General features: G+C 53.4%; 1 protein-coding gene across 1 annotated transcript; it reads left to right on the forward strand.

Annotated features, from left to right (window-relative positions):
• Nucleotides 1-3,369: 3,369 nt before the first annotated feature.
• On the forward strand, nucleotides 3,370-24,922 carry OTUD7B (OTU deubiquitinase 7B). Its single transcript, XM_064401306.1, has 12 exons — nucleotides 3,370-3,538; nucleotides 10,117-10,239; nucleotides 11,172-11,333; nucleotides 11,447-11,665; nucleotides 15,264-15,365; nucleotides 15,817-15,944; nucleotides 16,757-16,869; nucleotides 18,293-18,420; nucleotides 19,016-19,165; nucleotides 19,584-19,698; nucleotides 20,377-20,461; nucleotides 21,025-24,922. The coding sequence occupies exons 2-12, from the start codon at nucleotides 10,167-10,169 to the stop codon at nucleotides 22,312-22,314; spliced, it is 2,565 nt and encodes an 854-aa protein (XP_064257376.1). The 5' UTR covers nucleotides 3,370-3,538; nucleotides 10,117-10,166; the 3' UTR covers nucleotides 22,315-24,922.
• The last annotated feature ends 113 nt before the right edge of the window (nucleotides 24,923-25,035 follow it).

Consider the following 25,035-nt stretch of genomic DNA (forward strand, 5'->3'; position numbering starts at 1 on the left):
AGGGGCTCCCTGCTTCCTCTCGGAGTGACGGACACCTTTGGCGTCTTTAATCCTTCAATTTCCTGATGAGATTTTACTTTTCACTTCCAAACCCTTCGAGTCTTCTTTCCTAGAGGCTGGAAATGTACAAACCCCAAAGATTTGAGTGGTTTAAATAGGGATTTGCCTAGAAAAATGCAACTCCAGTATTTTCTTTCTCACATTTTGCCTGATTTTGTTTCTCATATCCAAAGTGATGCCTTAAGGAGTGTGTGGGTGCTCCTGGCCAAAGGAGCAAATGGTATAAAATATTGGGATATTTTATTCCCAAATATAAATAATATTGGGATATTTTATCCCAAATAAAATATTGAGATATTTTAAATAATGGCAAATGGTATAAAAAATTGGGATTTAATTGCATCTGATTTGATTGATTTCTGGCCTTATTGTTAAATGATTCAGTGTCTGGAAAGTGCTGGTTTAGTTATCGTCCAGTTTCCTTAGAAATGCTTTTGGATTTTATTTGTGAACTAACCAGACCCAGGGTGTCATCTCCTCTTTAAATCCAGCCTTGTCCTTAGGGAAGACAAACCCTTAATGAAATTAATCACAAACCAAACCTCTGAGGCTTCTTGGTGGATGTTTATCCCTGGTTTGCAGGTAAAACATTTTAAGCAACTTTTATTCTGCAGAAATATTACACTTTTCATTCCCTGCAGGCCAATTAGTGGGGTGGGAGTGTTTGAAATAATGGAATTGTTTAGGCTAGAAAAGACCTCTGTGTTTGCTGTAATTTTTAATTTAAACCTTATAATTCTTTTAAACCTTAATAATTTTAATAACCACTTTTCAACCTTAATAATTTTAACCTTCTAATTCTTGAATAAGAATCTATTCAAGTATAATTCCTGTAAATAACCCTGGTTTAACCTCACCAATAACTGCCCTGGGCCTGTCACCACTGCCCAGGCACGAGGACAGACGTTGGTCCCTAAGTTGAGGCAATAGGATTGTCTGGGATTATGGCACTGCTATTTTAAGGGGTTGAATTTGGTGTTGATTATTTCAGAAGCAGTGGATTCTCTACTCCTGATTCTGAGGAGGAAGGGCCAGGGCAGCCTGTGGCAGCCCTGTGTGGGGCAGCTGTCCCTGTCCCCGTCCCTGTCCCCATAGCTCCTGGAGGAGCAGCAGCACCAAGGGCTCCCCTGGCTCCTCAGGGGTTAATTCACCTCAAAATCCCTTTTTCTCAGTCTGGGAATGGTTCTGAGTGGAGCTGTCAGGAATGAGATGGGGTTTTATGTCTGTTTAGCATTGTGCTGGGCCCTGGCCGTGGCTCCAGGAGGAGCAGGGGGGAACAGGGTGAGAGGGAACGGGCAGGGATCCCTGTGGGGAACGGGAACATTCCAGAGCACAGGGATCCCTGTGGGGAACGGGGATCACTGTGGAGATCAAGGATCACTGTGGAGAATTGGGATCACTGTGGGGAACAGGAACATTCCAGAGCACAGGGATCGCTGTGGGGAACGGGAACATTCCAGAGCACAGGGATCACTGTGGGGAACGGGAACATTCCAGAGCACAGGGATCCCTGTGGGGAACGGGAACATTCCAGAACACAGGGATCCCTGTGGGGAACGGGAACATTCCAGAGCACAGGGATCACTGTGGGGAACGGGAACATTCCAGAGCACAGGGATCCCTGTGGGGAACGGGAACATTCCAGAACACAGGGATCCCTGTGGGGAACGGGAACATTCCAGAGCACAGGGATCGCTGTGGGGAACGGGAACATTCCAGAGCACAGGGATCGCTGTGGGGAACGGGAACATTCCAGAGCACAGGGATCCCTGTGGGGAACGGGAACATTCCAGAGCACAGGGATCGCTGTGGGGAACAGGGATCACTGTGGAGAATTGGGATCACTGTGGAGATCAAGGATCACTGTGGAGAATTGGGATCACTCCTGAGGACAGGAACATTCCAGAGCACAGGGATCATTGTGGGGAACAGGGATCACTGTGGAGAACGGGGATCACTGTGGGGAATGGGGATCACTGTGGAGAACAGGAATATTCCAGAGCACAGGGATCACTGTGAGGAACAAGGATCACTGTGGATAATTGGGATCACTCTGGAGCACAGGGATCACTGTGGAGAATGGGGATCATCCAGAGCACTGGGATCACTGTGGAGAACAGGAACATTCCAGAGCACAGGGATCACCCAGAGCACAGAGCCACTCCAGCCCCGTGCTGGCCACCAGAGACATCAGGCAGGATCCGCTGTGTGGACAAACTGTGCAGCCAGCAGGGACAAACCCCGGGCCTGTCCTTTCTGTGCTGGACATTATCCTGCCCGGACACACAAACAATCCCTTTGTGCAGGACACAAACAAGGGCAGGTTCCTGGCAGGACACAAAGGATGGATTCAGCGTGGGGATCAGCTGAGCTGTGGGCATGACGTGGCCTGTTTGCCACCAGCCCCAGCAGCCCCCGGCCGCCCTGGCCACTGCTCCAGCCCAGGGCCTGGCCCACCTCTGTTTTTCATGGGAAAAAGGGAAAAAAAAACAACAAAAAAACCCCAAAACCTGGAGGTTTTCTCCAGCAAGGAAGAGGAAGATGAACCAGGGGGAAAATTCACCAGCAATGGGCCGGTGGGAGCTGTGCCAGCATTTCCTGGCACATCCTGGCACAGCTGGTGGCATCACCAGCCCCTGCTCTGGCCACCAGACCTCAGGCCAATACAGAGGGCCACGGGCCCCTCATGGGGGTCTTGAGCCCCTCATGGGGGTCTCAGGCCCCTCATGGAGGTCATGGGCCCCTCACAGGGGTCCCAGGCCCTTCATGGGGGTCTCAGGCCACATACAGGGGTCACGGTCTCCTCATGGGGGTCTTGAGCCCCTCATGGGGGTCCCGGGCCCCTCACAGGGGTCACGGGCCCCTCACGGGGGTCTCAAGCCCCTCATGGACGTCTCAGGCCCCTCACGGGTGTCACTGGCCCCTCACGGGGCTTGGGACCCTCACGGGGGTCTCAGGCCACATACAGAGGGTCTCAGGCCCCTCACAGGGGTCTCAGGCCACATACAGAGGGTCTCAGGCCCCTCACAGGGGTCTCAGGCCACATACAGAGGGTCTCAGGCCCCTCCCGGGGGTCTCAGGCCACATACAGAGGGTCCCAGGCCCCTCCCGGGGGTCTCAGGCCCCTCCCGGGGGTCTCAGGCCCTCCCGGGGGTCCCGGGGCTCCCCCGGTGCCGCGCACCCCGTCGCGCCGCCAGGGGGCGCTCCGCTCCCCCCCGCTCCCGAGGAGGGGGGCGTGGCCTGGCCTGGCCCCGCTCCGCCATTGGCCCCCGCCGGCACGGCCGCGTGCGCCCGCCAAAGCGTTCCGGGCGGGAACGGGGGTGGCGGCGCGTTCCGGGCGGCGGCGCGTTCCGTTCCGCCTTCCCCCCCCGCGCCCGCCCCGGGAGCGGCCTCAGCGGCGGCGGCGGCGACGGCAGGGCCCGGGGGCCGCTCCGGGCCGCGCCGGGCCGCGCCGGGCCACCCATGGAGCCTCTCGCAGGTAACGGCGGGCCCCCGCGCGGCCCCGGGAAAGTTTTGGCGGGGCCGGGCCTCGGGGCGGCGGCGGCGGCCGCGGGGTCACGGCGCGGCCTCAGGGGCGGCGGGGCCGGTGTCGCGGTCGGGGTGCGGCGCCCGGAGGTGGTACCGGGGTGCGGGGTGCGGGTCCCTCCTCAGCCCCGGGGCCTGCGGGGCCGCGGCCGTGAGGGCTCCGGGCCGCCCGCTCCCGGAGCGGAGCCCGGTCCCGCCGCCGAGCTCCGGGGGCTCCCCGGGGAGCGGCGTTTTCCTGGCCCCGGCCACTCTGGGGCCAAGTGATTTTCCTCTCGGTGCTTGTTTTTCCGCCGGGATTTCCGCGCGGCTGCCCGCTCCAGGCTGGGGTCGCTGCCGTGAGCGGGGCCGGGCTCGGCTCCTTCGGCGGCGAAACTCAGAAAGAAGCCTGGAGTTTGCGAGTCCCGGTCTGTAGGAGAGGGAATTCCTGCTCTGGCTGCTTCCCGGCTGCCTCGCCGTGTCCGAGGAGCAGCTCCCGGACCATCCCCAGCTCCAGGGAGCCTCACCCCCGGTAGGGGCACGGCGGATCCCGGTGCGCCGGGAATGCTGCGGGGCTTTCCTGGCTGTGAGATGGGTGCTCAGAACCGGGGATCTCCTGGTTCCTAAAAGCCGTGCTGTCCACTGAAGTCGTGGAGCTGGAAAGTCCAAAATTCCAGCTGGGATTCTGAATCGCTGGCACTGCTGGGTTTTATCTTCCTGACCCGGCACACATCCATGCTGAGGCTTTCTTTCTTTTTTTTGGGAAAATGGGGTTTTTAAGCTACTTAAAGATGGTTTTGTGCTCAAGAAGCTTCTGGAGTGGTGTGGCCACCTGTGGATGCAGTGTGGAGGTGTCTGAAGGGACAGCTGGATCCAGGCATCCCTGTGCTTGCTGCAGGTGGGAGAGCCTTGTCAGCGCCTGCTGTGGGCAGGAGCATCCAAATCCCACTGGGATGGAGCACAGCTGGGGAGGGGAAAAGGAGCTGTGAGCCCAAATGGCTTAAAAAATCAGGACTCTGCTATTCAGCATTGATTGGTTCGGTTTTCTGTTGGGATTTATTCAATTTTCTGCTGGTGTTTGTGGTGAGTCCGTGCCACTCAGCACTGGGAGATTCTCTGACCCTCAGCTGGCACTTCAGCTCTCCCAGCCCTGAGCTGCACCCTGAACTCATCCCTGAAAGGGCTGAAAGTGGATTGTCCTTGTGGGAGCAGCTCTGGGTTGAAGCATTCTGGGGTGAAAAGGGGCAGGATTGGTGATGGAGCTGCATTCTGGGGTGAAAAGGGGCAGGATTGGTGGTGGAGCTGCACTCTGGGGTGAAAAGGGGCAGGATTGGTGGTGGAGCTGCATTCTGGGGTGAAAAGAGGCAGGATTGGTGATGGAGCTGCATTCTGGGGTGAAAAGGGGCAGGATTGGTGATGGAGCTGCATTCTGGGGTGCAAAGGGGCAGGATTGGTGGTGGAGCTGCATTCTGGGGTGCAAACAGGCAGGATTGGTGGTGGAGCTGCATTCTGGGGTGAAAACAGGCAGGATTGGTGGTGGAGCTGCATTCTGGGGTGAAAAGGGGCAGGATTGGTGGTGGAGCTGCATTCTGGGGTGAAAAGGGGCAGGATTGGTGATGGAGCTGCATTCTGGGGTGAAAACAGGCAGGATTGGTGGTGGAGCTGCACTCTGGGGTGAAAAGGGGCAGGATTGGTGGTGGAGCTGCATTCTGGGGTGCAAAGGGACAGAACTGGTGATGGAGCTGCATTCTGGGGTGCAAACAGGCAGAATTGGTGGTGGAGCTGCCCTGGCCTGGATGGCAGAGGGGGCTCCTGGAGCATCCCCTGGGACAGAAGCAAGGACAGCGTGTGCCAGGCCCAGCTCTTGCAGAGAACCAGCCTGGAAATAGTCCTGGCCTGGTTTAAGTCCTTCAATTCCAAAGGGAATTTCTTTGGTGCAGGCACTGAGTTTGTTGTCAGTGCTTCTTTAGAGAATCCTGTGATTTTGGGAGCAGCTGATAACCAGGAGGGATGATGATGATGATGATGATGATGATGATGATGATGATGATGATGATGGGACAGAGGCTGCTGTGGTTGTGTTGGAGATTTATTGGGCTTTTATCTTGGAGATAAAAGTGGTAGGTTCTGGTGTGTTCTTCAGCCCAAGGTTCAGGATGAGCTGGCTGTTGGGAGGAGCCCAGCTCTGGAAAAAAGCAGGATAAAGCTGTCCATTGAAGCTTTATAAAAATGGGATGATTTCCATAGCTTTTGATTCACTCCTGCTCCAGCTCCTGAGCACCAGCGTGGCTTTAGGAGCCCCTGTTCCCTGCTGGAGCAGCTTCCTTGTGCACTCACAGCCCCCCTCCATGGGCTGAGGGGCTCCAGGGCTGTCCTGCTCCATCACTTTCATCAGGAATAACTGGATTTTTGTTGTAAGGTTTTTTGTTGTGTTGATTCCCATCCTGGAAGAGGCAGGCATGGTGTGTGTCCCACCCAGCACTCCCAGGGTGTCCCATTCCACCAGTTTTATCAGGAATAAGTGGATTTTTGGTGGTGATGATGATGATGAGCTGATTCCCATCCTGGCAGAGGCAGGAGCTGCAGGGTGTGTGTCCCACCCAGCACTCCCAGGGTGTCCCGTTCCACCAGTTTTATCAGAAATAAGTGGATTTTTGTTGATGATGAGGAGGAGGAGCTGGGTTGATTCCCACTCTGGAAGAGTCAGGCATGGTGTGTGTCCCACCCAGCACTCCCAGGGTGTCCTGCACCATCAGTTTTATCAGGAATAACTGTTCTTTTTGTTGATGATGATGATGAGGAGCTGATTCCCATCCTGGAAGAGGCAGGAGCTGCAGGGTGTGTGTCCCACCCCACCCAGCACTCCCAGGGTGTCCTGCTCGATGAGTTTTATCAGGAATAAGTGGATTTTTGTTGATGATGATGATGAGGAGCTGATTCCCATCCTGGAAGAGGCAGGAGCTGCAGGGTCTCAATCCCACCCCACCCAGCACTCCCAGGGTGTCCTGCTCCATCAGTTTTATCAGGAATAAGTGGATTTTTGTTGATGATGATGATGATGAGCTGATTCCATCCTGGCAGAGGCAGGAGCTGCAGGGCCTGTGTCCCACCCAGCACTCCCAGGGTGTCCTGTTCCATCAGTTTTATCAGGAATAAGTGGATTTTTGGTGGTGATGATGATGATGAGCTGATTCCATCCTGGCAGAGGCAGGAGCTGCAGGGCCTGTGTCCCACCCAGCACTCCCAGATGGAGCTTAGTGACACAGGCCAGGTGTCAGGTCAGGACGGGTGCTGCTAATCCTGGCGGCGTTAGGTAACCTGCAGGGCCAGGACAGCCGTGTGGGGTGGGACTGGGACAGTCCCCACTCTTCTGGGGAGCAGGAGGAAGCCAGAAAGCTCCTTCAGGAGCATCAGGCCATGCTCACTCATGGAGCAGCTCATTTTTCTCATTGTTACTCTGATGGGGCTCAGGTTAAAGCTGCTCCCGTGTCCCACCTGCAGGTCCCAGCGTGGCCTTTCCCCTCAGGACCCCCCTGCTTAGCCCTGAGTGCTGCCAAATTTCAGGGTTTTGGTGTTTAGGAGTTGGATATGTGCTGGTCTGCTGCTGGTGGGAGCAAAAACATCCATGTGGGTCTGGCAGGATGAAATTTCCCGTGGATTCGGGCACCTCCTGCCTCACCTGCAGCTCCCTGAGGGTCTGGCTTGGTGTTCCCTGTGGGGAAGGGATGCTGAGGAGGGGCTGGGCCAGGAGCAGAGCTCTGGGAGTGGAGTCCTGGCTCCCAGCTTGGTTCCTGCCCTCAGCAAAACATCACGTGGCAGATCCGGGGGAGAGACGTCAGAGTTTGCTGCTCCTAAAATATTTCTGGAAGTGTCTTTATAAACACAGTGGAGCCACAGGTCGTGGCTGACCTTGGGTCAGGATTTGGCCCTAACAAAGAGAATTATTTCCTCTTTCTGCAGCGTGTTTAGCAGGATTGAAATCTAACAAAACGAGGGAATTAAAGCCCCATAAATTCCAGGCTGGAGCTTTAAATGGATCCAGTTTTGCTGCTCCTCAGTTGGTTCTGGTGAACTGTTTAAATTCAGTGTTCCCAATGGCTGATTTTCCCTCAGGGTGGAGCTGAGAGACACTGAGCTCTTGGACCTTGTGAATTCCTCCCTCAGTTTCCTGACTTTTCTGGTGGTGTTGGGGCAGGGGTGCAGTCCTGCCTGCAGAAGGCTGGGATGCTCCACCTGCTCCTGGTGAGTCCCTTCCCAAACCTTGATGGAGGTGGAGTTGCCCTGGGAGAGGCTGTAGGCAGCAAGAGAGAGGAGGCTGCGGGAGGTTTTATGATTTCCCCTCATTTTGGATGGACATTTGGTGTGAAAGGTCTGAATTCCCCTTAGGAAGGACTTGCAGGCTGCCAGGATGGCCCAAGCCCAGCTTTGCCCCGTTCCCAGGGGTGGAACTGGGCAGATTGCTCTGCCTGGAAGGCTGAAGGTTGGTGTCAGCGCTGGGTGGATCTGTTGGCACTTTGGAATGGAGCTTTCCCTGGGTTCCCATGGGTGTGTGACCCTGGAATGCGGTTTGCTCCTTCTGGTGCCATCCAGGTGTGACTCCAGCACAGCTGATCACTCCTGTCAGGAGCACTGCTGTGCTCAGGCCCTGTGGAAGTGTGGGAAATATTTGTTAAACATTTGCTGAAAAGCCCTGCTGATGTGTCCTGCAAAGAGCTGTTGGGATCACAACTGGGCTTAGTCCTAAATTCATGTTTTCCACACTTTTCTGGTTGGAATGTGCCAGGAACACTCACTTGGGATCACATCCAGCTGTGCTGCACCCCCATGCACCCCTGGGGGCTTTGGGGTGTGCTCAGTGCCTGCTCCACTGCTGGGGGTGGATTTGCAGTTGGGGCTCTCCTGGGGCTTGGATTTCCTCCCTGGGCTCACATTCCCCACCTGTTCTGCAAGGAGGGAAGAGGAGAGAGCATTTCCCTTGCACAGGGAAAGGCAATAATCAATAACTCTGGGGTGGGGACATTTCTCTGTCCAATCCCTCAATAAATCTCCAGCAATCCCACTCCTCCTCCCTGCACCCAGAGTTTCCCAGCTGTGTTTTCCCTGGCATTTTTGTGCACGAGGGAGTTTGGAATGAGGGAGTTTGGAATGCCCGTGGATGAGGGGGTGGGATGTGCTGCTTGTTCCCTCCCCAAACCTCTGCTGTGCCTGCTGAGCTTTCATTTGCGTTGGAATTCCACACCCACCTGAAGGAAGCTGCACCGTTATCGCAGCCAGTCTCATCCTGGAGCTGCTCCTTGCTCCTGCCAGGGATTAGAGGATCCAAACCTGCGGCTCCTAATTAGGGATGTTCCCTAAATTGGTGGAGTAAGAGCAGGAATCGCTGCCAAATCCTGCTCCAGGAATGTGCTGGGCTTTGGCATCGAAGTGAAGGAATCCAGAGGTTTTTTTTCTGGGAGGAGGAATTTAACAACTCGGTTGTGGGAATGGTGTTTCTCCAGCAGAGCCAGGAGATTCCAGGTTAAAGTCTGGCTGCTTGTGGGGTGTTGTGCTGTTAGGGAATTTCACCCACCTTTAAGGATAATCTTAGGAAAAAAAAACAAAAACATTTCTTTTTGCTTGTCTGTAGAGACTTTATTTTTCAGGCACCAGGAAAACAACCAGGTTTGTTCCTATTCCACACAATCCTGGAATTTGTTCTTATACCTAATACACCAGCACCTCCCTCTCCCAGCCTTCCCAGATTTTCCCCTTCCAGATTTTCAGCTCGGCATAAATTCTCTTCCCTTTCTTCCCTGTTCCTCGATGGCAGAATTTTTATCCCAGCCTTTAACTGCACAGCACCAAACTCCATGGAGCACTTTGCCCATCTGGACTCCCACAGATGAGGCTGCTCTTCCTTTCCCTCTCTGCCCCGAGGAATGCAGAAAATCAGGATTTGAAGGCATGGCAGGAGCACACACCTTCCTTCCACAGGCTCAGAGCCCCACAAAATCCAGATTTGTGGAATAGATCTGTGGTTTTGTTCCCCTCTGGGAGGGAGCTCTGGAGTCCAAGGAGCTCTGGAGAGGAAAGGAGCTCTGTCTGGACATTGGTTTTGTCTGCCAGAGCAATTTGGATTGTTTAATTTGTTTTTTTTCCTTCTTAAAATGTATTTTCCTTAGAACACATCTCCTAACTCTAATTCTAGCATTTTGTCCTTACTCCCCCTTCCCTGCCTCACAGCTGGGGTGCTTGGAGTGGGATGGGGCAGAGATTTACTCCCTGTAAATGCACAAGAGAAACTTTCTGCTTTCTCATTGCTCCCAAAAATTCATTTATTATCTCACTTATTCCTAATTTGCAAAGAAAAGCTCCACCACCTTAGAGATGAGAATTGAGTTTAACTCACGAATTTTCCAAGGAAATGTTGGTTACAGCAAAGTGAGCGTTGTTCTCACAGCTCCCAGGGAATGACCCAGCAATCCCGGAGCACAGTTAAATTTTGGGGGATGGTTCCTTCCCCCCCTCAGCCCGTTCCCAGCTGCCATCCAGGTGTGCTCTTGGTGTCATCCCCAGGCTGATGCCCAGGAGCCGAGCCGGTGCCGCTGACCCGTCTGGCCTTGGCTATGGACATCGTCCTGTCGGATTTTGTTCGCTCGACGGGGGCAGAGCCAGGGCTGGCCAGAGACCTCCTCGAAGGTATGGAAAACTGGGAATGATGGTGGAAATTCCCATTGTGGATGGTGGGGAGACAGGGGGAGAAATGGTTGGAAAAGGGTGAGGGAGGTGGCTGGAAGAGTTTCCGACATGGATGTGTAGGAAGTGCCTCAGTTTCTGTGCTGGGTGAGTGGTGCTGCTCTGCCTGGAATGGGGGAAAATGGGAAAAATTCTGGGAAAATTCCTCAGCTTCCACACCTGGAATGGGGAAATTCTGGGAAAAATGGGGAAAATGGGGAAAATTCCTCAGCTTCCGCATGTGGAATGGAATAAAATGAGGGAAATTCCTCAGCTTCCACCGCCTGGAAATGGGAAAAATTCTGGGAAAAATGGGAAAAATCTGGGAAAAATGTGAAAAAATGGAGAAAATTCCTCACCTTCCACACCCGGAATGGGGAGAAGTGGGTAAAATTCCTCAGCTTCCACCACCCGAAAATGGGAAAAATTCTGGGAAAAATGGGAAAAATTCTGGGAAAAATGGGAAAAAATCTGGGAAAAATGGGAAAATTCTGGGAAAAATGGGAAAAAATGGGAAAAATTCTGGGAAAAATGGGAAAAAATCTGGAAAATACCTCAGCTTCCACACCTGTAATGGGGGAAAATGGGAAAAATAGGGAAAATTCCTTGGCTTCCACACCTGGAATGGGAAAAAATGGGGGAAATTCCTCAGCTTTCACCACCTGTAATGGGGAAAAATGGGGGAAATTCTGGGAAAAATAGGGAAAATCCCTGGCTTCCACACCCAGAATGGGAAAAATGAGGAAAATTCCTCTGCTTCCACACCTGGAACGGGGAAATATGGGAAAAATTCTGGGAAAAATGGGACAAATGTGAAAAAACGGGGAAAATTCCTCACCTTCCAGCCCTGTAAAGGGGGAAGAAGGGGACAATGGGGGCTCCACCTCTCCTCGCAGGCAAGAACTGGGACCTGAGCGCGGCGCTGAGCGACTTCGAGCAGCTGCGGCAGGTGCACGCCGGGAGCCTCCCGCCCCCCTTCAGCGGGGCCCGGCCCCCCGAGCGCGAGCTGGCCCGGCCTGGGAGGCCCCCCCTGCAGCGCCAGGACGACCTGGTGCCAGGTGAGTGCCCCTCAGCCAGGGGAGGTGTGCTGGGAGCTTGTGGAATGCCCCCCGTGCTGCTGCGGGCTTTGCCGCTCCTGCCTCATTTTGGTTTTCTTTCTTGCCCCACACAGAGAAGCGTTTGTCTCGAGGTATCTCCCATGCCAGCTCCACCATCGTGTCCCTGGCTCGTTCCCACGTCTCCAGCAATGGCAGCAGCAGTGAGCACCTGCTGGAGATGCCCATCTGCACCTTCCAGCTGCCCGACCTCACCGTGTACTCCGAGGATTTCCGCAGCTTCATCGAGCGGGATCTCATCGAGCAGTCCATGCTGGTGGCACTGGAGCAGGCTGGTGAGTGCTGGGTCGTGGGCAGTGTCACCCACAGGAACACCCTAGGATGTCACATGGATGCATGGGACATTATTCCATCATTTTTATATCATTTATTTTTATCCCTTCAGCCATGGGAAGTGAGTGGAAACAACCCAGGGCTGCACTGCTGAGAGGGAAAACACCCCAAAACTAGCATTGTCTCACCCCTGGAGCACCCCAGTCCTGTGGAGAGGCAGAGAAAAGGAAATTCCTATCTAATAAATCCCTAATTTATCCCTAATTTATCCCTGCTGATAAATTCTGGAGGTTGATGCTGCTGCTCCAGTGCCTGCTGGGTGCCTGGGGAGGAAACCCCTGCTTTGGTTCCAGGTTCCTGGAGAGCTGCCAGGGGCTCTGCAAATGAGGGAAACATCTGTAAATGTCCCCCTCTGTAAATGAGGGGCACATCCATGCTGGCAGGGAAAAACCTCATCACCAGGGGCAGGATGCCTTGAGGGATCTCAGGAGGGTTTGCACCTCCCACTGTTCCTGTGGTGCTGCACACACCAGAAACCACATTATCCTTGGGGATAACAGACACTCTGAGGGCCCAGCTTCTCCCTGTCCTGGAGCTGCTGTAAGAAATATTCTCATGTTTTGGGAATGAGCACCTGATCCCAGTGATCCTGTTACACGGGGATGCCGTGAGGTGACAGCAGAGCTGCTGGCTGTGGTGCAGATAAACCCCAGATCTCATCCCAGCAGGGCCAGGGCTTGGCTTCCTGTGTCCCAAACAAAGCAAATGTGGGGCTGGGGGGTGCTGGGTGCTTCATCTGTGGGCTGGGGGCACTTCCAGGTGTGCTGAGATGCTGTTAATGGGAAGGAGTGTAGAAATTCAGAGTTTTAGAAAATGTCTTTTGGAGGCTGGAGTGTCTGTGGGTTGTTATAAATGAGTGTTTTGTCTGTAACAAAGGGCTGTAGTGCAGCTATGAAATATTCCAAGTGGGGTTTTGAGCGTGGTGCTGTGGTCTACAGGAATTCCCGTTGTTAATTTAGCACACACCATCCTTAGGGGATTAAGGAAAAAGATTTTATAGCCCAATAAATGTTCAGATCCTCTTCCCCGTGTCTTCAGAGGTGCTGTTACACCCTTGTGGCAAAGTGAACACTTTCAAAGTGGCTGAAAACTTCAATGAGGTCCTCTGGGAATGCTTTGAATGGCCTTGGAGTGGTATGGAAAGGTCTTGGTGGAGCTGAAATCCCTGCCCTCAGTGGAGCCTTGGTGTCCTTTGGCACAAACCCTTGTGGATGAGGGATCAGTCCTTGCTCTGAGACTGGGTTTGCTTGTGTCACACAGGGAGGAGCACAGGTGCCTCACCTGAGGATACTGGGGGGTAAAAATCATGAAGAAATGAGAGATCCTGATCCCTTGGAGGGGATAAAAATCATGAAGAAATGGAAGTTCCTGATCCCTTGGAGCACAAGGCCTGGGGAGCAACCCCTGGGCCACTCCCTGTGTCAGGAAGCCAGAGTGGATTCCCGGTAGCCCTGGGGAAACCATTTAAGGTTTGGATGAGGCAATCCTCCCTCCAGGCTGGGTGGAGCCATCAGTTCCTTCCCATTGCTGTGACCCGTTCAGGTGGCTCCTGCTGGAAGATACAATGGGATTTCCCCAAACACCCTGTGGGGTGTTCTGTGGGATAACAAGGCTCAGGGTGCTGGATGCAGAGGGAGCCTCTGGCTGCCAGTGGACTTTTCCCTGTGCAGAAAATCTGTTGCCCCCATGGCCGTTCTGGGAAGACCCCTCAGGCTCCTAAATCCAGTTGATTTCCCTGCACAGCTCTCAGGGCTGGCTCTTAAGAGAGAAATGTGTTGTTTTCAATACTTCTGGGCAGCCTCTTGGCCTTTCCCCAGCCTCGACAGGAGCAAAACACCGGCAGGAGAGGGTTGGGCGTGCGGTTCCTTTGGAGACAGCTTCTCTTGCATAACTGGAGTCAGTGCAAACACTGGGCACAGAAATGCCTCTGCAAGGTGTGTCCTCTCAGACCTGGCTGGGGCAGAGCTTGCACAACAGCAGCTACAAGAAAAGATCTCAAAATGTAGCCCAACCTCTTGTGGTTTCCCGTGATATTTTTAACACCGGCTACATTGGGAAACGCATTGCAATTAATTCCCATACAGGAATGAATTTATTTTGCTGAGAACTGTGTTAGAGAAGGCTGTCAAAACTTTGTTTAAAACCAGACCTGTCTTGAAAAATCTGGATGTAGAGTTTCCAAAAGACTGGATGTGTTCAGTGTGGTGGCTCCCAAGCGCCGACTGGACGTGCAGAGTCTGGAAAAGAGCATCACATCCTGCAGGAATGAGGGGAAATGGAGGAGAAGGTGCTGCCCCTAGCAGGGTTACGTGTGGGACAGCTCCTGTGAGGCGCCCCTGGCCCTGGGCCACTTGGCCAGGCTCCCAACTCGGCCGTGCCAGGAGCTCTGTTGAGGGAACAGGCGGCTTCTCTGTGCAGAGCCATTGTCCCCAGGCTCAGTGCAGAACCCTTCCAGCCCTGGCGGGTCCCTTTCCTGGTGCTGGGAGCAGCAATGACCTGCCTGTGTCACCCTGAGCTGCATGGGTTTGTTTTCTGCTGTTTGGGGATGTTTTACCCCTGTTTTCTGCATGTAGTTCCTCTCCAGCTGCTCTCCCTGAGGTTGTACAAAGCATTTGCAGCAATCCCATGTCTGTGTGCTGGGATCCCCGGCAGGGATCGTGCTCCAGAGGAAGGAGAGGCTCTTTGGAAACCATGGGAAAGGGCTGGTTTCCTGCAGGAGCAATTTGAATACAACTTGGAAGCCTAAACAGCCTCATCCAGCCAAAAACCTGCCTGTTGCACAGGATCCAAAAACCCCTGGAAAATAGGGCAGCCAAGGAGGGATGTTGAGGGCAGGGCGAGACACAGACAGGGGTTCAAAGTCCTGATCCAGCTCAGCTTCACTCCCTTGGGAAGGGCTGAATCTCCAGCCACACTGGGCTTGCTGGGCATTTCTTCCTACCTTCTATTTTTAGCTGCTCTTGACTTGAATCACCACAATGACCCAAAACTCCCAGTCTAAGGCGCTGTCAGTTTGCATTTGCAGCAGGAAAGCTGCTGGGATCAGCAGAAATCCTGGAGTATTCTGCCTAAAAACCAGTGAGCAGGGAAACGTGGCCATGAGAGACTTGAAACTGGAGGGGTTTGGTTCCAAGAAGCAGCAAAAGGCTGATTTTCCCTGGAGAAGTTGTTTGTGCTGGGTACTCCTGGTGGCATTTTCAGCCCGATGGGCTGTGGGGAGAGAAATAAGGGATGTGGGGGAAAAATAGATAGAGCTGGGTGGAAGTCCTGGCTCCTATTTGTGTGACCCCGAATTCAGCCCAGTCTTTTCCTGGCATCCTCAGGGTGTTTTGCAGCTCCAGTCTCCTCTTTTTGTTGCTTTGTCAGTCCTGGGATGGGTCTGTACCTTCCCACCCATCCAGTTGCTCCTTCCACCCTGTCTAAACTGCTTTTTTTTTTTTCTTGGCCGTGGTTTCAGAAGAGTTGAAAGCACAGCCTGCAGTGTCCCTAGAGTCCCTCCAGTCCCATGCCATGGTTTCACACTCTCCCAAATGTCCCCAGGGCGTCTCAACTGGTGGGTGACCGTGGATCCGAGCTGCCAGCGCCTGCTGCCCCTGGCCACCACTGGTGATGGGAATTGCCTGCTCCACGCTGCCTCCCTGGGTAAGGCTTGGCTTAATCCCCCAGAAAACAGCAACCAGTCCCTGGGCAAGAGCCCACCATGCCCCTTTGGGGGCAGGAGCCACCCATTCTGGTGGGAAGGCAGGGTGTTGCTGCTCCTCGTGGCTGTGCAAGAGCAGTGGCAGTGCTCGGGCTCTGTGGGATGGCTTCAAGGCTGCCAGCAGCTTCTCAAATCCTTCTCCCCCTCTGATGGGCTCTGAGGAGGGAAATGAAGCATGTGGGGGAAAAGCAAATAGAGGAGAACTGCTGTGAGTGGAAGTGCTGGCTCCTGTTTGTGTGCAATTCTGATTTGTGCTACCCCTGGCAAGTTTCCCTGGATGCCTGAAGAAAATGTGGGGTAATGGAGCAGCCCCTTCCCTTCTCTGCCAGGAACCTCAGTGGGTCAGGGAGTCACACTAGCCCCTCCTGACCATCCTGTTCCTTCTCCCTGCAGGCATGTGGGGCTTCCACGACCGGGATCTCATGCTCAGGAAATCCCTGTACACCCTGATGGACAAGGGGGTGGAGCGGGAGGCGCTGAGGCGGCGCTGGCGCTGGCAGCAAACCCAGCAGAACAAGGAGGTGGGAGCCAGCTGGGTGCTGCTCTGGGCCCTCTCTGCCAAGGGGAAAAAACATCCCCTGGGTTTGGGAGGTGCTTCCTGGCGGGTGGGGAATTTTGGGCAGCTCAGTTTGGTTGTGGTAAGGGGTGTCCTGCAGTTAGAGCTGCAGCAAAATGAAAGCAAAATGAAAATGTTGGGGCTGATCTATGGGTCACCTCGAGGTAGGTCTTAGATCTTGGAGTCCTATATCACACCCAAGATAGCTCAGCTACCTTAGAAGGCATGAAATCAGCAGGATGGCTTTTGTGATGGTGTTGGAAACAGAAAAGTTTTAATATAAGGCAAAATAACAAAACTCTTTACAGAGAAAAACTGAGCCCAGTGCAAGAGGTTCTTGCTCCTGGTAAAACACCCCACAAAAGCTATTAGTTTTTTGTTCTCCTCTTTTTTCTAGTGAATTGCTTAGGTGAGACTTTTTGGCTGCTGTCCAATTGGCCATCCTTAAGTTTGAGGTGAAGTCCCCCAAATCCTATGAGGTGTCTTTTTACCTAATCGAGGAGAGAAACTTCTGGGCTTTTTTCCTTTTTAAAGAGACAAAAGATAGTTTTGTCACTCCATCAACAGAGAGCACATTCCTACATGGGACAAGTGACAGGACAAGGGGAATGGATTTAAATTGAGAGGGGAAATTTGGATGAATATTGGGAAGCACTTTTCAGGACATGGTGCAGAATGTGTTGACTGTTTCTGCATAAACCCATAGAGAAAAGTTGTACTGGAGCAGCTGGGAGTGCTTTACTTGAATGATTCTTGATTCTCTTTGCCATTTTGCAGTCTGGCCTGGTTTACACAGAGGAGGAGTGGCAGAAGGAGTGGAATGAGCTGATCAAGCTGGCGTCCAGCGAGCCCCGCGTGCACTACGGCACCAACGGCGGCGGCTGCGGCGGGTACGGGGCAGGGAGCACAGCCAGGGAAGGAATCCCCTCAGGCACAGCCCTCGTGGTGCTCCAGGGCAGGGCAGCAGCTCTGGGCTGCTCTGCTTGGGGTTGCAGGGGGAGGACAAGGGATCCTGAGGAAGCACAAGGCACATCGAGCATCCCAGGAAAGGATTTTGGGGCTGCACGGGCTTGTCTGTGGGGCAGCACGTGGATTGAGCAGGGAATAAATATTTTCCTTGTGTTTCCTTGTGTGTTTCCTTGTGCTTCCTTGTGTTTTCTTGTTCTTCCTTTGCTCCCTTGTGTTTCCTTTGCTCCCTTGTGCTTCCTTGTGTTTCCTTCCTTGTGTTTCCTTCCTTGTGTTTCCTTCCTTGTGTTTCCTTCCTTGTGTTTCCTTCCTTGTGTTTCCTTCCTTGTGTTTCCTTCCTTGTGTTTCCTTCCTTGTGTTTCCTTCCTTGTGTTTCCTTCCTTGTGTTTCCTTCCTTGTGTTTCCTTCCTTGTGTTTCCTTCCTTGTGTTTCCTTCCTTGTGTTTCCTTCCTTGTGTTTCCTTCCTTGTGTTTCCTTCCTTGTGTTTCCTTCCTTGTGTTTCCTTCCTTGTGTTTCCTTCCTTGTGTTTCCTTCCTTGTGTTTCCTTCCTTGTGTTTCCTTCCTTCTGTTTCCTTCCTTGTGTTTCCTTCCTTGTGTTTCCTTCCTTGTGTTTCCTTCCTTCTGTTTCCTTCCTTGTGTTTCCTTCCTTGTGTTTCCTTCCTTGTGTTTCCTTCCTTGTGTTTCCTTCCTTGTGTTTCCTTCCTTGTGTTTCCTTCCTTGTGTTTCCTTCCTTGTGTTTCCTTCCTTGTGTTTCCTTCCTTGTGTTTCCTTCCTTGTGTTTCCTTCCTTGTGTTTCCTTCCTTGTGTTTCCTTCCTTGTGTTTCCTTCCTTCTGTTTCCTTCCTTCTGTTTCCTTCCTTCTGTTTCCTTCCTTCTGTTTCCTTCCTTCTGTTTCCTTCCTTCTGTTTCCTTCCTTCTGTTTCCTTCCTTGTGTTTCCTTCCTTGTGTTTCCTTCCTTCTGTTTCCTTCCTTCTGTTTCCTTGTTTCCTGGTGTTTCCTTGTGCTTCCTTGTGTTTGTTTCCTTGTGCTTCCTTGTGTTGCTCACTCTGAAATGACACAGTAACCCAGAGCTGAGAGTTTTTGCCATCTCACTTCTATTCCAAGGACACTTCCGTGCCACAGCTCCTTAGATAAGGGACTCCCAGCAATGCCAGGCATTCCTTGGGCACAAACCCTTGTCTTGGAGCAGGACATTTTGGAAATCCACACCTAAACCCTCAGATTAATGCTGAGATCAGCCTTAGCCCTGCCCACCCACCTCTTTGTGGCTGACTGTGAAACCTCCTGGTGTTCCAAAGCAAATGATTGAACATCCAAGGGATGACACTCAGCTTCTGCTTTGCCCCAGGGTGGAGGGCTCAGAGGAGCCGGTGTACGAGAGCCTGGAGGAGTTCCACGTCTTTGTCCTGGCCCACGTGCTGAAGAGACCCATTGTGGTGGTGGCAGACACGATGCTGAGGGACTCAGGGGGTGAAGGTGAGACCTGCCTCTCTTCCCAAGGCCTCTCTGGGCTGCCCACCTTTCCTTTCCACCCTTTCTGGGACCTTTTGCTGTCAAAACTGGAGTTGGGAATGGTGCAGAAGGGAAAATTGACCTGCTACAGGTGAGCCCATGGAGGGGCCAGGTCAGACTTGGCTCCCAATTTCTGCTGCTTTAAGAGCATCCAAGGTTTTTTTTTTTCTTTTTTTTTTACCTCTTTTGCCCCTACACACACATCTAGAGATGTGAAATTCCATTCCCTGGGTGGTGGATTTTCCACCATCAGCTTCAATTTCCTGTCAGAGAAGGTTAATCAGTTTCCATCATTCTGTGGGCAAAGTTTTGTCTTGTGGGGGAGTGAAGAGGAAGGCTTTTTATAGAAAATACCAGTTCATTCTACATTTTAAATCCTCCTGATGTAAAATAAACATCTATTTTGGGTTGTGGTTTTGTTTAATGTCCCCTGAGATGACAGATAATTGCAGGTGAGCCCTCAGCTGAGGCCAATGGCTCATTCTGGAGCAGTTACAGCACAAACAACTCTGAACTCTTGAACCTGTGATCAGAACTAACCACTCTCAATTCTTCCCAGCTTTTGCCCCAATTCCCTTTGGAGGGATCTATCTGCCCCTGGAAGTCCCAGCCAACAAATGCCACAGGTCTCCACTGGTCCTGGCTTATGACCAAGCTCATTTTTCTGCCCTCGTCTCCATGGAGCAGAAGGAAAACTCAAAAGATCAAGGTGAGTGATGAGATTCGGGTGAACAAAGTGAGGAGGAGGATTTGGGAGTGCTGAGGGGATAGAGATGGCTAAGACCCATCAATGTGCACTGTCAGCTCAAAAAACAGCAGTGTCCTGACCTTGGAGCCCTTCCAGTGCCTAGAGGGGCTCCAGGAGCTGGAGGGAGACTTGGGACAAGGGTGACAGGACAAGGGGAATGGCTTCCCACTGACATAGGGCAGAGTTAGATGGGATATTGTGGAGAAACTCCTCCTGTGAGGGTCATGATCTGACAATTCCATGAGCCCAGCACTGGGATTTGCCATCAGGCCATTCCCATCAGGGGTGACAATGCTCCTGGCGGGTGCTCAGGGTTGGCTCCAAGCGTGCAATATTTGTCCTTCTGAGCTGTAAATGTGACATTTGTGTCCTGGGGCAGCTGTGATCCCCCTGACAGACTCTGAGCACAAGCTGCTGCCCGTGCACTTCGCCGTGGACCCCGGGAAGGAGTGGCAGTGGGGCAAGGACGACAGTGACAACGTCAAGCTGGCCAGGTTGGTGATGTGCAGGGAGGCTCCCCTGAGGGTCTGGGTGACCTGCACAGCAGAGAGGTCACACATGAAGGGGTCAGTCCTGACCCCAGCTGGGTTTTCTTGTGCTGGGTGAAAGTTGTGCCCAGGGAATGGCACTTTCATGGGCATGGAGCAGCTTTTCCTTAATTTTTCTTCATTTTGATATGATTTGGGTGGGGCTGTGACATCTCACGAGCTTCATTCCCACACCTCAGTGATGTTGCTCCAGATCCTGGAGCTCTGGGCTGGGTGTAGCTCAAGACACCACCAGCAGTGGAGGATCTCCTGTGATAGTAGCACAAAAAAAAGTGTATTTTTCCATTTGCCACCAAATCCTTGTGTTGTGGGTCCCTGGAGCAGGGAGGGTGGTGGCCACCAGACCATGCCTGGTCTGGGTGAGGCTTTGGGCAGCTCTCACCATGGTTTGGTCCCAGCAGTTCCTGTGGCTGAGGCAGAAATGTTTTGATTCCAACACTGAGGAATCTGATTTCTCCCTTTGTGTTTTCATTGAAAGGAAATAATTATCCCTTTTGTTCCCTTGGAGCTGCTGTAGGAAAATACCCATTTAAATACATAACACAGGGAATAATGGAAATATGGGGGGAGATATTTCCAGGTGGGAAATGGCTCTGACTTGTGGCTTTTCCCCTCCAATGCCAGCGTGACACTGTCACTGGAAGCCAAACTGCACCTGCTGCACAGCTACATGAATGTCAGATGGATCACGTTGCCTTGTGACATGCAGGTAAAGGGACCAGGGGGATCTTCTTTACCTATGAATTATTCAGCCCTCCTCTCTACAGGGAAGCTGTTGTAGGGCTTTACTTGGGGGCTCTGCCTCATGAGGGGTTCTGTGCCCACAGGAATTGTGGCTGATTCTGCTCAAGAGAGCAGGGAAGTGACTCAGTTTTGCATGTGGGCACCTTTTCTCTAGAGCTTTCCACGTCCATTTTCAGTCTTTACATGACCCAGAAGCCCCTCAGGGACACCCCAGGCTGCAAACAAATGGGAGCTGTTGGTTTATGGCCACCTGGAGACTGGGACAGGTCTCACCCCCCTCTCCCCTGGCTTTGCATCTGAAACCTTTGGCAAGTGGAGGTATCAGAGAATCACAGAATAGAATCACAAGATCCTGGCCTGTCTCAGGTTGCAAGGGTGCCATGGGGATATTTAGGGACGCGCAGGATGCACTGCGGACACGCTTCACCATCCGTGTTCAAGCAACACCTCCTTAGCTTCACCTTCCACCTGAAAATCTTTACCTGAGCAGTGTCTAGACTCTGATATTTGTCCCTCCTTGCTCCCCAGGCGCCTCTGGCTCAGCCAGAATCCCCCACGGCCTCCGCGGGCGACGACGCTCGCTCGGCTCCGGAGTCGGGCGAGTCGGACAAGGAGTCGGTGTGCAGCAGCTCTGCCAGCAACGGGGGCACCAGGGCAGGCAAGGACCGGGAGAAACCAAAGAAAGAGAGGGAAAAGGAGAAGGAGAAGGATAAGAAACGGGCAGACTCGGTAGCCAACAAGCTGGGGAGCTTCGGGAAGACTCTGGGCAGCAAACTAAAAAAGAACATGGGGGGCCTGATGCACAGCAAAGCCGTGAAGGGCGGCGTGAGCAACGGCCAGGGAGACACCCTGGAGAAGAAGAAGAAAGGGTCCCTGAAGGCACGGAAGGACAGCAAAGAGGAGTGCTCCCCGGGAGATTTGGCTCCTGCAGAGAAGACCTGTGCAGGCAAAGCAGCCCTGGAGAAGGCCTCGGATCCCCACAAGTACAGCAGCGACGTGCGGCTCAGCCTGAGCATCCTGCGCGCCGCCATGCAGGGCGAGCGCAAGTTCATCTTCGCCAGCCACCTCAAGACCAGCACCCGGCACCAGTTCCAGGAGGAGATGATCCAGAGGTACCTCCTGGATGCTGAGGAGCGTTTCCTGGCGGAGCAGAGGCAGAAGGAGGCGGAGAAGAAGGCGCTGGGCAGCGCTGCCCCGGCCAAGAGGCCGGAAGGGGAGGTGGGTGCCCAGCGCAGCGAGGAGGCCATGCCAAGCCCCGTGTTCTGCCAGCCACCCCCCACCTACCCCCCCCAGCCTCTGGAGCCGGCCGTGGCTGCTAAAATAGCTGCATTTCCAGCTGGCTATTCTGGCGTTTTCACCTTCCCCAGGCCCTCCATGGGCAGTGCTGAGGGGCTGCACCCGCCCGCGTGCCCCGAGGGCCGGCGGCAGCTGGCGGGGGGGCCCTGTGGGAGCCTCCCCCCCTATGCCACCCTGCCCCGGCACCACCAGGGCCGGCTGGGCCCCTGCCCCCCCGGGCCTGCCCACCTGGGGCGGTTCTCCCCCACGGACATGGAGATCCAGCCTCCCTTCCCTTCGGAGTGCGAGGGCTCCGGCTGCCTCCCCCCACACAGCAACGGCTGCAGGGAGCTCCTCGAGCAGGACAAGGCAGGAACAGTGGATAAAATGAGAGGCCAAGCCCTGTACAACATCCAGCAGACCAAGTGCAAACAGCCCAACTGCAGCTTTTACGGACACCCGGAGACTGGGAATTTCTGTTCCTGCTGTTACAAGGAGGAGCTGCGGCGCAGGGAGCGCGAGGCGCTGGTGCACAGGTTCTGAGGCTCCCCCTGGGCACCCCCGGACCCCTGGCACGTGGGGAATGCAATAACACAGATCCAGTTTGGTTTGAAACCCGCCCACGCTCCTCTCCCGCTCTGCAGGAGGTGGGCTGGGGGTGGCGTGGGGCTGGTGGGATTGATGGGGTGCAGGAGGGAGAGAGGGGGGAAACCAGCCCCTGCTTTCCTGGAGCCCCTGCAGGGGAGGAGAAGGATTCCCAGGGGTGCCTGGGGACAGTGGGGGCTGCTCGAGTCGGAGCACAGGGTGAGGGGGGAGAATTCCTCAAAAACTCAATAAACCAGACCAAAGCTTTGGGAGTGGGCAGGGGGAGCAGCTCCCACCAGGTCCTTCCCGCTTCCTGACCACCTGGGACGGAGCAAAAATGCCCCATTTTGAGAGTCACAAACCTTTTAATGGAGTTTTTTAACACTGGTTTTATTCTGTATTTTCTTCTTGCTGGTACTGAGCGACACCGTGTTGGAGTTGGACATTGATGAGGTGAGGTGGGTTGGATTCCCCCCACCCAGTCCTGGATGTCCCCGAGCACCAGGACAGGCTCAGGGCTCTGTCCCCTCCTCTCCTCCCCATGAGCTGAACTCTGGTTGTAAAATGTTGTTTTTAAACTCTTTTTTCTGAGGCAGGGGGAGCCAGGGGGACTCCCAGAGCTCAAGGGATTGGAGGTTTCTCTTCCTGTGCAGAACCCCCAGCCCACAGGAGAGCTGAGGCGAGATCCTGGGTCAGCATCTCCTGCCAGGAATTCCCAGTGGCCTGGGGCAAATCCCCCAGGAATATCCACTGGAAAGGGGTCCCAGAGCACCCCCAGTGCCGGGGTGGAGCTGGGGGGTCACAGCCCCACGTAACTCCTACTTGAGCACAGCTACTCTGTACTACCTCTGATCCTGATTAACTCGGCTCCATTGTGCTGAGCCACCAACTGACCTTTTAGGCTGCAGAATTAATCCATATTTTTGATAACAGGGCTAAAAAAGCAGAACATTAAGGTAAAATCCTCCCGTGACTAATGTTCCTGACCCCATCCCAGCCCCCTGGCTCCCAGGGTGGGATTCACTTTAGCACTGCGATGTTTGCACAGAATTCCTTGGGGTTTTTTTTTGTTTTGTTTTGGTTTTTGGTTTTTTTTTGGTAACTGCAGCTCCCAAACCTGGCCTGATCCTGCACGAGGTGAGGTGCAGCATTTCCTATCACACGGAAATAAAACAGGAGTTCTATCCTTCAGCCAGAGCTTTACAACATTCCCTCGTTTCTATTTTTGGGTTGATTTTCCAGAAGGCATCAAACTATGCAACCCCTTCCTGCCCATGGCAGTTTCCAGGAGAAGGGATGAGGCAGAGGAGCTGGAAGTGAGCTTGGGGGATCACCCAACGCCTCAGACTTGGCTCTAAAAATGTTAACTTAGCCCTAAAACCCCTGAGTTAAGACCTTTCCCACACGTAAATGCCCCCAAATTAGGCCTTTCCTGGTGGGATCCAAATGCTTTGAGCCCAGCCAGCAAAGCTCCTTGTCTGCAGATTTTCAAATCCAAATTTCACACGCCCCAGGGATGGTTTGACTCCGGTGTAAGTTGTTTTCACTGATTTTATAAAATCCCTGAAGCTGTGGGAAGGGGAGGGTGTGACACCCACTGCAGCTGCCTCCTCTTACCTGGGAACAAATTCCACTTTTCTCCCTCAAACTGCAGGAATTCCACTGGACTTCAACCCCAGGCAGGCACGTGCAGTGCTGGTTAAGCAGCACAAGCTCTGCCCCCGCTTGGTTCACCCCAAATTTGAAGCTGAGATGGTTAAAACCCAACCCAAACCCTTCCCTATTTATGGACGCTTGGTTTTAAATTCCACTTTCTGATTGTTTATTTTTCCCAAAATCAGAGCAGCAGCTTTATTTTGGTGTTGGGAATATCCTCTGGAGCAGGGATGCCCCAGGGCACGGGAGGGCAGGGGGAGGTGATGCTTCAGCACTCGGATTTGGGGGAATTTCTCTCCTCTTTGGTTGACTCCATCCCTCTGGAGGCTGCACTTGGTGGGGATGGGAAGCCCCCAGACCTGCTCGTTGGTGTTGTGGGAGGAGAGAGAGAGGGGAAAAAGCAGAAAACCTGCGGGAAAAGCAGCAGGGCTGGAGGGAAAACTCCAGAACTGGAGGAGAAGCACCAAACCTGCCCCCAGGAGGGATTTCTCCACGGGGAGACTGTGGTGTGACCCCAGGGTCAAACTAAGTGCACTTACTGGTGTGGTTGGAATTCAAATCGCTGCCATCGGATCCTGGTGGAGGAGAAGTTTGTCTTTCAGCGCGTGTAAAACTCGTTAATGAGGTTTGATTTGATTTTATTAAATGAGATTCACCTTCGCCATTCCCCGGCCCCTCGGCGGAGGAGCTGGGGCAGCTTTGGGTCTCACTAACGCGACACCGAGCGACCTGAATTAATTCTGCAGTGGTTTATTCACAAAAAAAACTCCTTTTTTAAAAATTAATTCCAGATTAATTGGTGATATTTGGCCTCCTGGTGAACGGGGCCGGAGTGTTGCACTTGGGCTGTACCTGTGGCCTCGTTGTGGCACCACAGACTCATTGACAATAAAAACCTTCAGCTGATGCACCTGAGGCTCCTTCCTCCCCAGTTCCCTCCTGGGGCTGCTCCTCATCCCCTTCTCCATCCAATTATTGGGATTTTGGGGTTGCCATTTATTCTTTCTTTTTGGGGTTATAATT

The sequence above is a fragment of the Passer domesticus genome, chromosome 32 (genome assembly GCF_036417665.1).
Source record: "Passer domesticus isolate bPasDom1 chromosome 32, bPasDom1.hap1, whole genome shotgun sequence".
Taxonomy (NCBI): Eukaryota; Metazoa; Chordata; class Aves; order Passeriformes; family Passeridae; genus Passer; species Passer domesticus.

Coding starts and splice junctions, on each gene's coding strand:
- OTUD7B (XM_064401306.1), top strand. CDS start 10,167: ATGGACATCGTCCTGTCGGATTTTGTTCGCTCGACGGGGGCAGAGCCA. Junction 11,334..11,446: donor CCAGGACGACCTGGTGCCAG/GTGAGTGCCCCT, acceptor TGCCCCACACAG/AGAAGCGTTTGTCTCGAGGT. Junction 19,699..20,376: donor GACAACGTCAAGCTGGCCAG/GTTGGTGATGTG, acceptor CTCCAATGCCAG/CGTGACACTGTCACTGGAAG.